The sequence below is a fragment of the Camelus dromedarius genome, chromosome 14, assembly GCF_036321535.1.
Source record: "Camelus dromedarius isolate mCamDro1 chromosome 14, mCamDro1.pat, whole genome shotgun sequence".
NCBI classification, from domain to species: Eukaryota; Metazoa; Chordata; class Mammalia; order Artiodactyla; family Camelidae; genus Camelus; species Camelus dromedarius.
This window is the reverse complement of record NC_087449.1, coordinates 47,510,335-47,525,264: the sequence shown is the minus strand read 5'-3', so window position 1 is coordinate 47,525,264 and position 14,930 is coordinate 47,510,335. Positions and strand designations below refer to the sequence as shown.

The 14,930-nt window shown below is 45.8% G+C and overlaps 1 protein-coding gene across 1 annotated transcript in view; it reads right to left on the bottom strand.

The window, feature by feature from the left end:
- Positions 1–14,930, bottom strand: part of CSMD2 (CUB and Sushi multiple domains 2) — a 575,319-nt gene that overhangs the window by 204,842 nt on the left and 355,547 nt on the right. Inside the window, exons 14-15 of the mRNA XM_064493786.1 lie at positions 8,846–9,172; positions 4,657–4,851 (exon numbers count right to left, since the gene is read on the bottom strand). Of these exons, the coding sequence (XP_064349856.1) occupies positions 4,657–4,851; positions 8,846–9,172 (522 nt within the window). The remainder of the gene's footprint in view (positions 1–4,656; positions 4,852–8,845; positions 9,173–14,930) is intronic.

Here is a 14,930-nt window from a genome sequence, read left to right as displayed (position 1 = left end):
TCCCAGCATCCAGAACTGTGAGGAAACACATTTCTGTTGCTTAAGTCACCCAGTTTGCGGTGTCTCATTCCAGCAGCACAAAATGGTGAATGTGCTGAGCTTCTGATGAGGGGCTGGTGTCCCCTAGCTCTCCTGACCTCGAGTGCTAAGTTGGATGAGGCAAAGGGCAGTTGGGGATGGGGATGGAGCCAAGTGACTCCAGGAGCTGGTGCTCCTGAGCCCTCCCCAGATGCCGGAAGCTCACTCATGTGTGCGTCTGCTTTTCCTGTACATTCACCCTCACAAAACCTTCAGGTGGATACTAGTGTTAGCCTCACTTCACAGTGGAGGAAACAGGTACAGAGAGCTTGGGTACTGGTCCAGAAACGCACAGCCAGGAAGTGGCAGAGCTGGGGCTGAAACCCGGGCAGTCTGGCCCCAGAGCCTGAGTTTCTACCCACTATGGGTGGACGTGGTAATGCCCACCCTGACCACTGCCCTCACAGGGGTCTCAGTGTGAATGACGAGAAGCAGTGGAAGCTTTTTCCTTTGCTCCCTCCAGCCCTGCCTCCCCACCACCCGCCCATACCCCTCACCACCCATTCTTTATTTTGTGGTAGAACGAAAGGAGAATGAACTTAGGAGTCGGACAGACCAACCACATTTAGTGGTTAAAAGTAACGCTCATATGTGGAATGCAAAAAAAAAAAAAAAAAAAAGAACATAAATACAAAACAGAAACAGACTCATAGACATAGAATACAAACTTGTGGTTGCCAAGGGGGCGGGGGGTGGGAAGGGACAGACTGGGGTTTCAAAATATAGAATAGATAAACAAGATTATACTGTATAGCACAGGGAAATATATACAAGATCTTGTAGCTCACAGGGAAAAAAAAAGTGACAATAAATATATGTATGTTCATGTATAACTGAAAAATTGTGCTCTACACTGGAATTTGACACAACATTGTAAAATGACTATAACTCAATAAAAAAAAAGTTAAAAAAAAAGTAACGGTTCTGGTATCAGAATAATGGATTTGAATCCTGATTCTCCCCTCCACTTAGCTGTGTGATCTTGGGTGAGTTACTTAACCACTCTGGGCTTCAGTTTCCTCATCTGTGAAATGAAGATCATAAGAGAACCTCCCTCATAAGGTTGTCAAGAGGCTTGCAAAGCACTTGACTGAGTATTTAGCAGATAGTAAATGCTTAATGATTAGTAGCTGGTTGATCTCAGGCAAGTCAATTCACCTTGCTGGTTTGCAGATTTCTCATGCCTACAGCATGATAATCTTTCTCACAAGAAGATTAAATAAAAGAATCTTAGAAACTTATAGCTACCCTTTTCCTGTCCTTAGAGGCCTAAATGAACTACCATCATCACTTAGCTTCCTCTGGTGGGAGTGGGAAGAACTGACCTTTCTTTTTCATAGGGCTTTTTTTTTTTTTTGTAATTATAAAAGTAACACATTTAGTATACATACAGAGAGAACAAAATGTGGATGTGTTTACAGCAAACTGTTAAACTATTTTTCTCTGGGGAGTGGGGTTAGGAAATAAGTATTTTTTCCCTTTAACTTCATTGCACTTGTGTATTGTTTAAATTCTTTTACAACCACCAAGTATTGCTTTAAAAATGAAAATGCATACTCCCTTTAGATAATTTATCTCCTTTTTGCCCTGTATATTTCTTGTAAGCAGCATATATTTTTTTTTAAAACCCAGTGTGAGAGTTTTTGTCTTCCAATAGGGAGTTTAATTACCTTTATTATCATAACTGATATGTTTGTCTTACTGCTGTCAGTTTGTGTTATGCTGTCAATTTCTGCTGCTTCCATGTGGTGTCCTGTTTTCTTTGTCTTTTGTGATAGGCAGTATGTTTCCTTTTGTTTTCGTTTTCTACTGGGATATGGAAAGGGGAAAACCTGCTTTACATCCTGTTTGTAGACGCATTTAAGTTTTTCACAAGCATATTTGAAATCATATTCTCTCTAGTGATAGAATTCAGGAAAAATACAATAACAGGGTAGCCAAGAGCCTGGGTTTGGATGCTGGTTCTGTCACAAGCTGGGAGGACCCTGGACAAGTGACAACTTCTTTGTGCCTTAGAGGGAAAGTAAGGACACCTACTTTCTGGACTGTTGCCTGGCTGAAATGAGGTAACGCCTGTAAAACATTGATCATGGTGATGTGTGATTAGTTACTGCTTCCTTAAAAGAGACAAGAAAGAGAGGAACGGAGGGGGCGGGGGAGAGAACCTCGCACTCCTTTGTAGCTGCTTCACTACTTGGAAGTCTTTCTTAGGAAATTTCTGATGTTAAACATATGGACCCCTTATGTCCTCTGTTCTCTAGATCGGGGTCCTCAAACTAGAGCCCGAGGGCCAAATCAGACCCATTCATCGTTTTTGCATAATGATGGCAGAATTGAGCTGAGATCACATGGTCCACAAAGCCGAAGACACTTCCTAGATGGCCCTTTAAGAAGAAGTTTGCTGACTTCTGCTTTACATCAGCCAGACGATCATCCTTCTTTCTAAATTTAGGAGAAGGAGCCATTTTCTCCCTTGTCCTATTATAGCCTCTCAAAAGCAAAGAGGCTCTTAGCATATATTAAAAGATTTTTTAAAAGACCATTAGCTCCCATATTTAATTGTCCACAAGGTGGGGATACTTAATCAAAAACAAAACTAGAAAAAATGGAAAGACAAAGATGCTGATTACAAAGCAGGGTTCTCCCAAGGCTCAGATACAGGAGGGAAAGGGGCCAAGGAAGGGCCAGATTCCAGGGGTTCTTACCCTGTCTGGTTTCAAGTCTGGACCTGGCCACCCAGTGTCTGGCTCTCACTCTGCCACTCTGATCTGCTGCTCCTCAGGTCCACAAAAATCATCAAATGCCCATCACTGTAAGAAGACCCAGCAGACTTCCCCTTGCGCCAAGTCAAGGTCTCTCCCACAGGCTGCCCCCTTATTTCTGGTTGCCTACTGTCCCCCAACCTCAGCGTTTCCCCCTCCAGGGACAGAATAAATGAGAGAGTTTAATTTCAAAATTAAGACTCTGCCTGTGAAACAGTGAACTGCTTTCAGGTCTATTAATGAAGGCTGACTTCTGTTGTGCATTTATGTGGCCTTTGAGTGTTTCATTGCCCGGGCAAAACTGTGGCCTAGAAGCACCTGATTCAGGAGGGTGGGCAGTGGGGAGAAGTCCCTGTAGTTACCAAGTCCTGATGCCTGCCAGGGGGGCCCATTCTGCTGGACTGAGCCCCTACAGGCTCAGTGGCACTGGGGCATGGGCTTCTGCCCAGAAGTCCCACAGTCTTGGTAGGGAGAGAGGACCTATGGGACTGGTAAAGAAAAATGTGATCGTGGTGAGACTAAGGGTCCGATAGAGTGGTCTGGTGGTGGCCCATGAAGAACAAGAGAACCAGGAGGAAGGAGAGATGAGGTGAGTGAGAGATGCCAGAGAAGGTGTCCTGGACCAGATGGACCATGAGGAAAACCAAAGGGGTCAGAGGAGCTGGGCGCACACAGGGAGGGAGAATGAGGGGCTTGATCTGAAGGAAAGGTGAGACCACCAACCGGCAATCCGCTAGGCCCTGTGTCCTGCTTCCCCTGAAAACAACCGCATCACACAGGCATGGTTATCCCCCTGCTGCTGACATGGGTGGGTGGGTGGGGCTCAACAGGTCCACAGCTGGGAGGGATAAGGCTAGGAATTCACATTTCTCTCACACCAAAGCTTATGCTATTTCCAGAAGCGTTCACTCTGCTGGGTAAAAAAAAAAAAAAATCAGATTTGGGTCTGGGACTGCAGGTGGAGAGAGGTCCCTTAGGTCTCCACCCTCTGTCCATCATGTGAGATGAGGAAGAAGCTTTCTGGCTCCCAGAAGGAGGGAACCCCAGCCCCTACCTCCTCGGACACCGCCACTGCCTCCAAGGGGCCTGTGAGGGACTCATATTTCATCCACGATTCACAAGTATTTATTGAGGGTCTATTCTGTGCCAGGCATTGTGCTTGGTGCACACATTTGAGGTGATTCCTTTCCTCAGGAAGCTTAATTTGTGTTTTCAATGCCTGCAGCTTGGTGGACCAGATGGCTGGTCTCTGAAATGGAGTCCAAACCCGTCTGCATGGCAGGCCAGGACCGAGGGGACACCTTAACAACCCTCGTGCTTGCTTCAAGCTGGTCTGTCCTTAGTCTCCAGGAGATTGACTGCAAGGATATCAAGGCAGCATTTAACAGAGGCAGCCAGGCCAGGCCTAGGAGATGTCCGAGGGAACTGGGGAAATTAGCATGTGGGGGAGGAGAGAGTGGCAGGCAGCTCGGAAGACTGGAAAACTCACAGCCCCACCAGCACTGCTTCGGGCTGAAGGTGGTCCCCTGGGAGGGAGCTGGCAGCAGGGCTCCTAATGGCTGTGATACTGAGGGCATTCCCAGTAGAAAGAAGAGGTGTTTTTGATGCCTGACAGTCCAGAACCAGTGTTTCTCCAGTTTAATCTCTGGTTGCAATTCACATTTCTGTGCCAAGTGATCCTAGACAGCCCTGGGCATTCCAGCGTGAGGGTGAGAGGAGGGTCCTGGGTCCTGGGAGAAGAGGACCAGCAGGGTTCGGTCCCCCTCTTCAGCTGCTCCGGCCGATAGCCTGAACCCCCCGCCCAGCAGGCACGCACCTTCACAGCGCAGCACGGCGCTGTTCCAGACCACGCTACCCTCCTTCAGGACGCAGGTGATGGTTTCCGAGCCTTGGGTCCCGAGGAAGCCTTCGTCACACAGGAAGGAAATGGAGCTTCCCAGCTGGAGGCTGTCGCCAAACCGTTTGCCGTTGACTGGAACGCCGGGGTCGGGACACTCATTGTGTCGGAAGGCTGTGTGGGTGAGGGTCAAGGACATGATTAGGCACAGCTGGTGTGCCGAGGGACACCCCCGGAGAAAATAAGCTTCCTTAGGATGGTCAACCCTAGACCTCCTCCACTTTCCCAAGAACCTGGCATGCTCGGTCGGGGGTGGGGAGCTACATACCCAAGAACCACATGGGGCATAAAGCAGGTGCTTGTCAAACCTCATCTCCTGCCTTCTTAAGCATCTGATCCAACTTCATTCTCACGCCTATTTGTAGATCAGGTGGGGTGGGGGCTGTTTCTCACCTTTGCTCATTTACATCAAATAATGATTTCAGGAAGTAGGTATCATGACCGCAGTTTACAATTGAGGAAACTGAGGCCCATCCTGGTAAAGGAGCAGATCTGTGTCCTCAATGTCAAATCCATTCCATGCTTCCCTAACTTCAGACAGCTATGGGATCATTTATATTGCTGGACACTAAATCCTATGACATGAGTGGACACTGAACACAGTAAACAGGTGCCCTGGAATTAACCCTGTCTGAAGCCATTCCCTTCATTTCCTTGCCTCTTGTCAGGCTGCCTCTCACTCTGCCCAGACAATTGATCAGACAGTGGGGCAGTGGGGGTGGGGGGTCGAGGAAAGAGTCAGAACACTTTGGGGTTTAATGGAGCTTTGCCTCTTATTAGTTACATGGTTCTGGGCAACTTACGCACTCTTGCTGAAACATGTCTCCTGACCTATAAAATGAGATCACCCTTCACTGGCCGGGTCATTTGGAGACAGGAATGAAATGAAGGTTGATTTGAATTTGAAAGTGGAGAATGCCTGGTACAGCACCTGACAGGTGGTAGGAAGTCCTTAAGTCTGAGTTCCCTCCTCCTTCCTGTTCCCCGCCTTCCTCCATCAGGGATGCCCAGTTCTCACACTTGAGTCCCTGAGGCCATGCCCTATTGGCATCCCTGCTGTTTCAAGGACGTGGCGTTCCGGGGAAGGCCAGGGCCCACGGCTGCACGGGCATGTGCCACTTTGAGGAACTCCACTTAGAAGCCTCTGAAATTCCCTAGTGATGGAAAGACTGGCACTGTCAGAAACAGGAGCAGCCCCGGAGGCTGTCAGATCTTGCTGGAGGCAACCCTAGTGATCCCTCCTCCTGAAGGTGAGCTGTGGGAACACCTGACATGGAGACGATCACGATGGCCCCTCGCAGAGCCTCACTGGAGTCCCTGACACCCTTCCCTCCGAGACCCAAAGCCTATGTCAGCCTGGACTTCAGCCTCCCAATCTTGCTCCATTAGGAACTATGACCATGAGATTGCCCTGACATTTAGAAATACGGAGTGGGAAGGATAGTGGTGCTTGGGGCCCAGACATCCAGACGTTTGTCTATTCAAAACCCTATCAGTCACACACCACACACAAACACACACACACACACACACACGTACACACAGAGCAGGGATATGGAGCTCTTTCCAACGTCTTGGAGCAAAAGTTGTAAGTCAGGGATTTAAATACTGCCCAGTTCTAACTGTCTAGCTCTTCAGTCTCAGTTTCCTGGCACGTGAGAGGGGACAGATCTTAGCTGATGAAGTTTATGTTGTGACGCCTGTGGAGTGCCACACAGTAGGTGCTCAGTTAACAGCAGCTACAATCATCATTGTCCAAAATACTCCACGTGGACGCAGAATCAAGTTTGCTCTAAGGAGCTCTGGGGGTGGAAACGGGGCCCCTGATGCTTGTTACAGGGACACAGACTTCAAGTCTTCATGAAGGGAAGCACCAGCTGTGGAGAGCGGGTCTGGGGAGGCGAGCTCCCTGACACCCATCGGGCAAACTCAAGCTCAGCTTAGAGGATCGTCAGTTGGGTCATGGCCAAGGAGATGAATGTCCTGGTGGGGAGAACACACTAGTTCCCAAACACTTGCCCGTGGACTATAGTCTCACTAGCTGTATCGAATCACCTCAAAAACCTGTAAAAAATGTAGATTCTAGGGTCTCATTCCTTAGAGACTCTGACTCAGCAGGCCTGGAATAGGATCATGTTTAAAGGTTATTTCTACCTATCCGTCCAACTCTGTCCATATAGATGGAACATCTATACATCAGAACATCAGAACATTATCTGATGTCTGTAACCGTGGTCACCAAATGTTGGCAAGAATCACCTCCGGGTGGGGGCATCTGGGGTGGCAGTCAGCATTTCCTCCTTGACCTGCCCCTGTATTTGACTACTGATGTAGTGGACGCGCATCATGTTTACAATTGGGGAGGACCCTCCAAGAGAAAAGCTGGGTAAGAGCACGATCCTCAGGCCAGGTTCACTGCTTTCTGCCTCTTCTTCCCAAGAGGGAAGGCTCTTCTCCTCGGCTGGGAAGTGGGGACTTACTAGGATGTGGTTTTCCTAGGAGACTGTGAGTACCTGTTTCTGCCCCAGTTCCCCACTGTGTGTCCACACCTACTCTGAACCCATGGGGTCGTCGGCCCTCACCTCCCTGGGTCAGTGGGCTTCCAGGGATAGTGCTTCCCCTTCTCCTGCTCCCACCAGGGGGAAGAAAGGTCATCGAGCCATTCATGGATCTTTCCTCTCAATAAACATTTACTGACCGTAACCATGACCGGATCCTGCCCTGGGCAGAGGGGATAGAAAGATAAGTAACACACACCCACATCTGTCCAGAGCTCACAATCTCATGGGAAAGGAGGGGTGAGGATAGATAATCTAAAAGCTAGTGCTGCAGTGCTGAATGGGGAAGATGAGGGGAGACAGAACTGGGCTCTGCCTCTCCTGCCCAGAGGTGATGGGAAGACGAGAGCCCTGGAGGAGGCATCTGTGGGAAGATGGGTTGTTTATATCAAGTCCAGTGTCCTGAAGAAGGCGTTGAGGGAAACATGAAGGAAGGGCTTTGGCTTGGGGGGGGTCCTTTGGAATCTGGGGACCCCAATGACCCCCCCACCCTGCATTTGGCACTTATTGTCTTCAGCTTAACTAGACCCCAAAGACAGGTGGGCCGAGGAAGCAAGACTTCGATGCCAAGGGTGGGAGGGGCGTTGGACAGAGATCAGTTCTGCTGGAACATACCAGAGGGACGAGGTCTATGTGTGTGCTGTGTGCGTGGGGTGGAGCTTGAACTGGGGACTTGCCTTTCACAAGCAGCCTCTGGGAAAGGATCTGGTTAACTACTTAGGCGGAACCATCTTCAGCCCCATTTGATTATGTGCCATTGGCCGAGTTCACCGGGTCCAGGGCTGGTTCTGCCCTGATCAGCCTTTCTTGCTACCTTTGGTGGCTTGCTGTTTCCATTCTCAAAGCTTCTGTCCCTACCCCCAACCTCACCAAAACCTCATGAGACACAGAAATGAAAATAATCACTGCTGAGCATCATGTTACTTCTGGACAAGGGGCCCAGGGCTGAAACTGGAGGTGACAACTTTGGGACTGTGGCCCTGAGAGGGGCCATGAGGAAATGCCCCAAGAGCTGGCTCGAATAAGTCTCAGAGCCAAACAGAAACACTGCTTCAGACCTTTGTTTCTGATTTGACTCTGGGAATGGGAACTGGGCAAGGTGTGGGCAGCCCCCCGGGGAATAAGGGACGTCAGCAGTGAGTAGGCGTCCAAGGACTGGGGGAAACACCCAGAGAGCCATGGGTAACTAATGAGAGGATAACAGGGGGCTTGCTCTCTCTGGGGCCCTTCCTGCCTCTAGCCGGGCCTTCTAGAAGGAGGAGGGTGGGAGGGAGAAATGAGGCCCAGGCCCCTTTTACATTCTATGTCACACCTGTAGGAAATAGATGCTCAAAGCAAGTGATGTCACAGAAAAGAACACTCGCCCAGCGGCCAGTGCTTCCTGCTTTTCCTGGTCATGCTGGAGCCTCATGCCTGGCACTGCAGCCCTGCAAGGCCTGGGGAACCGGCCCACCCACATCAGCACCCCTCTGGGGGAGCCCCCTCCACCGGACATCCTCGGAGGCCGACACTCAGAGGGGTGGTCAGCTGGAGGCCCAGGGCGGACTCACTGGTAAAGGTGATGTTGAAGCCTCTCTTCCCCGTGGAGTGGTCAGTCTGGAACTCAAGACGGGCCACGTGGCCACTGCTTGTGATGGAGGAGGGGAGCTGGTTTCCTGAGAAGGTGCCCAGGACTGGAGCCTCGGCGGTGGCCCCGTCCTTGATGACCAGGAAGTCAAACTGAGGCTCCACATCAATGTCATTGAAGGCCAGGTGGATGCGGCTCTCGGGCCGGGCGAGGATGAGCCAGACGCAGTGGAGGTGGTTGCCGTAGTCCTCCGGGTAGTTGGGCGACAGGACGACCCCAGAGGGGCTGGTGAAGTTGAAGAAGCAGGAAACTGCAAGAGAAGAGCGGGGGAGGTCAGTAGGCATCCCCGGGTATTCGGCCTGGACCACTGAGGGCTGGGGGAGGGGAAGCATGTCCTCAGCCTAAAGAGCAACAGAGAGAAAGGGCACCACAAGGGCTGGGCTGGGCTGGCTGGGCTCTGAGCTCTAGGTGGGCGGCGTGCTGGGTTTCATGCTGCACAGGGTGCTGGGAAGGGGATCTCTGGCAAACTGCAGACTTGGCTGAGTTGCTCTCCTCTGGACCCTCTCCCCTTCCAGGGAGCCCACCCCAGGCAGGTGTCTGCATGCTTTCGGTCCCTTGTGTTGGGAAAAAAACCACCATTCAAGCTTAAGTGTAGTCACAGTGTCTGACTCCTCTTAGCTGGTGGTGACCCCCCCGGTGGTAAACAGGGGTGGAGATAGTCCAAGTCCATTTCTGTCCTTTGAACATTTTTGGTGGGGGAAATGATAGGGGTGCCCGGGGATTCTGACAACCTCAAAGCTACAAAACTATGCTAGGGAGGTGCCAGGTAAGCACCATCTTCCAGAGACCAAAGCTTTGGAAGAAATGGGGGAGAGGGGAGCAGTGCCTAATCTTGAGACCCGGCCCACTTCCCAAGGACCAACTCTTCTGAAGATCTTTATTTTAAACCCTTTTCATGCCAGTAACTAATAGACCTTGGAACAAGGCTGAGGTAAGTGCTATAAATGGAAAAACAAACACTAAACCAAAATTAAAAAGTAAAATAATAGAATGAAAAAAATGCAACAACATGCCAAAGGGCAACCATCAGTATTGAATTAGAGCTTTTATAATTATGTAAGAACATCGTCAAGATGAGCAAAGAGTGTGCTCAGAGGGTTCTCATGAGAGAAGGTAGAATTAAATGAAAACACAGTCCATTGGCTTCATGGAAACTCGTATGTATTTATTGCCAGTTGCCCAGAAGTTAATATAATCCTTTGGAAGAGAGTGTATGTATTCTTATCAACTGCCATGAAACAATTTAAATATTCTGACTCGGTAATCTCCAGGAATTAGTTGAAAAGGAAAAGAGCCACATGGACAAAGATGTTTCTAGTGACATAAATTTTATTACAGAGAAAAAAATGTGAACAACCTACATGTCAGCCCAATAATGTGAGGTAAATTACAGCCTTTAATGTGATGCGGTTTGAACTCAATCATTAAAGTGATAAATATGACCCCGTGGAAAGAAGCACGCTAAACATTTTTCAGTGAAACAGTACATCATAAAATTATATGTATACTTTTGATGATAGCTATTAAATATTTATTTATCTATGGGTAAAGACTGGACATGAACCCCCAAATAAAAGCTGATTAGGGTAAAAGGTTTTGGGGTGGCGTGTTTTCAAAATGAAAACAGTATTTAATTTTTCTGACTGTGAAAATGATATAGGCCCATTGTAAACATTTTTTAATATATAAAAGCATAAAGAAGGTAGAAACTAATATGGAGAAATATTTAAATGCCTTTAGAACACTTACATTGATGTTTGGTGTTAATAATATTAAAATTTAAGTAAGTATAATATTTGACTTATTAACAATAATGAAGCTAAGGTGAAAAACAATAATAAAATCATGTTTGCAAAAGAAAAAAAACTGCACAAAACTAAGGAATTGGTGATTCCTTCTGCTGAGAGCCGCTTCCCTCTCCCTGACTCCACCTGTCTTCCTTTTTCTGCATTAGGCATTTCTTTTCCGACCTGCTACTCAAAGCCCTCCCATCAAATTCAGCAAAGTGAACCTGGTTCCTAGGACACATGCATTCTTCTCCCTGTACTCTCTGTATTCTATAAGTATAGGAAGTTGGAGCCAAGGGGAGAGAAGGACATGAAAAAGCACTTAGGCAACTCGAGGTATAGTTAATAGTAATTGTCATTCTATGCTATCGGGGCTGACTAAGTGCAGGCACTGTTCTAAACTCTTTCATTAATTACTCAATTTAACAGTCACTACAACAGCATGAGAATAGGGACTGTTATTAATCCCATTTAAAGATGAAGACACTGCGGCATATAGAGATTAAGTAATTTGCCAGGGTTACAAGGCCAGTAAATGGTAGCAGCAAATTCAGATCCACGCAAATCTATGCAAATTTAAATCCATCTGGCTCCTGGGGCCAAACCCTTAGCCACCCGTCAACACTGTCTCCCAGTATGAGAACAGAACTGCTCACTAAGTCTAACAGTGGAGACCTGGGGGTGTTCTTTCTTAGATTCTGCTAAAGAGCCTTCTGTTGACCCCAAACATCGTATCAGTACTGAACTGGAGGCTGGAGACTGGACACAGATGCCACCCCCCACCCCTCACATAGCTATCCCCTCTACAGCTTTGTGATAGTCCAGCTGGGAGCATAATGCAGATACTGAAGAATCCTAAACCAACAGAGCCAGCTACCTCGAAAACAGAAGGGGAAGACCCACATGGCCTGTCTACCAGTGGAACAGCATCAAGGCGGACCGAAGGCAAAGAAAAGCTCTATGATTTCAGAGGAAAGACCACCAGGGGCACCGCAAGTATGAAAACAAATGGATTTACTGCAGAGAATTTAATTAACATCACCTGAGTCCCTACCCCCAACTCCATCACTTTATCACTTTGTAATTCTTTACTTCATACCTTTTTCCCAGAGTTGCCCTGTTGTAAAGCTCCGGGGGCACCATTTTGAGCAGCTATATATGGTAGCTCTACCTATCACTCTCCAAAATTATCTTGTTCACTGGTTGGCTTAGGGTCTGTCCCTCCCTCTCCCCAACACATACACATAAATTCCATGAGAGCAGAAATCTGGTCTGTTTGATTCCTCTGCATCCCTAATGGCTCCCGCAATGCCTGCCACACTGTAGGTGCTCAAAGACTATTTGCTGAATGAATCAATGAGTATTTAATGGTTGACACCATCTGACAAGATGGTGATATGAATACACGTGCCTCACATCCCCATCCCGTTCCAAGCCCCAAGGATGCCTGTGTCAGCTCTGGAAACGAGAAAAAAATACTGTGCCGTGATCCTCGGTGCATTTCTCTCAGACACAGTACAGATCTGTCCCTAAATAATTTAGAGCAGAAAAGAGTATGATCCAGCCAAATTCTTAAATAGCAAAGACAACAGAAACTGCTTCCCATATCAGATTTCAAAAAATATATTATCCATACAACAATGAAAAAAAACAATACTTGAAGATGCTTTCAACCCAACCAAGAGATGAATCAAAATGCAGAACTCAAGCATGGGAAAGTTACGGTTAATAAAAAATGAAAAAAAGATTGGTAATTAGCAAATAAACCACCTAGCAAAGATCTAAATAATTTCTATAAACGGATTTAGAAAACAGAATGCAAGTGTAAGAAGTATTTGTTGGAAGAGAAGATCTAAGATATCACTCCTGCCCAAACCCCAGGGTAAAATACTGCAGATTATACTGACATGAAGTATAAAGTTGAAGCAAGGAGATATGCTAATTTCCTCATTTTGCAAGAAATTCTGTTACACAGTTTCTGTGGTTAATCAGAGAAATATAGGTTAGAGCGTGTTTTTAAGGATGTTAAGTGTAATTAGTAATAGACTATAAAGTAGCTTATCTTCAAAATTACCAAAGGGGAAAAAGCAAAGCAGTTAATTTAGCAAAAAAATGGAATTCAAAGAAAACAACAAGGACTCATAAAGAGGGGAAATGCAAAGTAAGATGCTGAGAAAAGGGAAAAAAAGAGATAACATCATTCATGATAATAAATGTATACAGGTTAATCTAGCCTAGAAAAATATAACCCTCATTTTGGGAAAAGAAACACAACTTAGTGACTCAGAAAAGTCACAAATAAGGAAACGGGCCAAGATTGCTCAGACTTCAGATTAGAAGAGTGTTATAATTTACCAATGCCCAGGCCCCAAAGAGTCCTATTCATTTGGTGGGAAGCACCCAAGGCACCACGGGTTCTAAAAGCTCCCCAAGTGATCCTAACACACAGTGAGCATCTGAGAACCACTGGTGAAGGCAAATGCAAATCACAAAAATAGGAGTTTTAATATTAATAGCAGACCCTTGGATATTATAATGTCACACTAGACTCTTGGATGATCCTCTTTTTTTCGGGTCAAGAGTCCTCTAGACATCTACTAAGACACATTTTTTTTCTTGTGCCTGGAAAGAGATGGAGCTGATATACTGGTACTGATAGAACAAAAGCATGGCCCTAGAAAGCTTGGTCTTCTGTCCCTAAGTATAATTCAGACTTGTTGCAACAAGGGCAGGAAAAGGGAGTGTGCATTGTCCAACAAAGGTCTAATCTCTCTTGCTCTGGAAAATTAGGTTTACATGTTACATTAAAGTGTTTCTGTTGGAGAATAGAGTTTGCTTCTCAGTGTCCCAGGTGAGGATAACAAAGTGTATTGTGATTGGATCTCATCACTATCAATCACTCAGGTAAAAGAGAGACATGAGGTGCCCTCCCCCTTTGTGAGTAGTTACTGGGTTGTGCTCATGGATCTTGACGTTGAATAAACCTTTAATGGTTCAGGCTTTTGAAAAATAACAAAGGCAGAAAACTCATTAATAAGCAGATGTGTCATTACTGCATATAATATTGGATTATTATTTAACAGGACCTTGAGTAGGAAATAAAAGTTTTGTTGAAAACCACTCTTTCATTGTTTTTTCTTTTGGTGTTCTTACTGCTAGTTTCAGAGCTTGCAAAATGATAATTCAATTACTAGGGATCTGACAAGGCAAAACAAAATCCAAAATCCAAAGACGACAGTAAAAAAAAAAAAAATGGATGACGTGCATATTCCAAAATGAAGTTAGTACAATTATGATACATTTTGCCCCAAAGCACTGAAGCAGACAGAATAAACTATTTTAAAAATACAAGAGTTGGAGAAAAATATACTAATCTGAAGTCAAGAGTGAATAAAGACAAAGAGGCTCTGTAAAATACTATGAGTGTGTATGTTACGTGAAACCCTTCAACCTTCAAACAAAGACCACCACCATCTTTACAAGTGCACATGGAATATTACAGACATGGACCCTACATTAGGCTACAGAGAAATCTCCATAAACTCCTCCACAAAGCAAAAAATTTGGGACACAGTGTCCATTCGCAGTGCAAATAAACTAGAAATCAATGATAAAAGAATAAAGAAAAATCCCTAAGCACCTGAAAATACATAAAATCCTCCCCTAGATAAGTTCTTGAATTCAAAGAGGGAACAAAGGCTGTCAATACAGGCTGCTTATAATGATGATGATGATACTAGGCCAAAGCTATATTTAAGGGAGAGCTCATAGCCTTGTCCATTACTAAATAATAAAGAAATAAGTGAAATGAGTGTTTTAAAAAAGTGACAAAGAGAATAACCAAACAAGATGAAGGAGAAAAGGGAGAATATACTTAGTAAAGATAAAAGCAGAAAAAAATTAACCGAAAAGACCAAACAGAAGCTTCTCTTTGGTCTACTCAAGAAATAGAAATGATACACAGACAGAGATAGGATAATAAAATTTGGAGATAAAACAATGATAAAAGAATAGTATGTATAACATATTAATAATTTTGGAATCTTGACAAAATGGAGGATTTCCCAGGAGATTTTTAAATTACAAAAATTATGTGAAGGGAAAAACCTGAAGATACTGGAAAATATTTAGGGAGTAGGCAGTGTCAGGGCCAGAGCTTTACAATTTTAAACAAAGAGTAATAGCCATGCTATTTAAATCAGTCTTGATACAAATATTGCC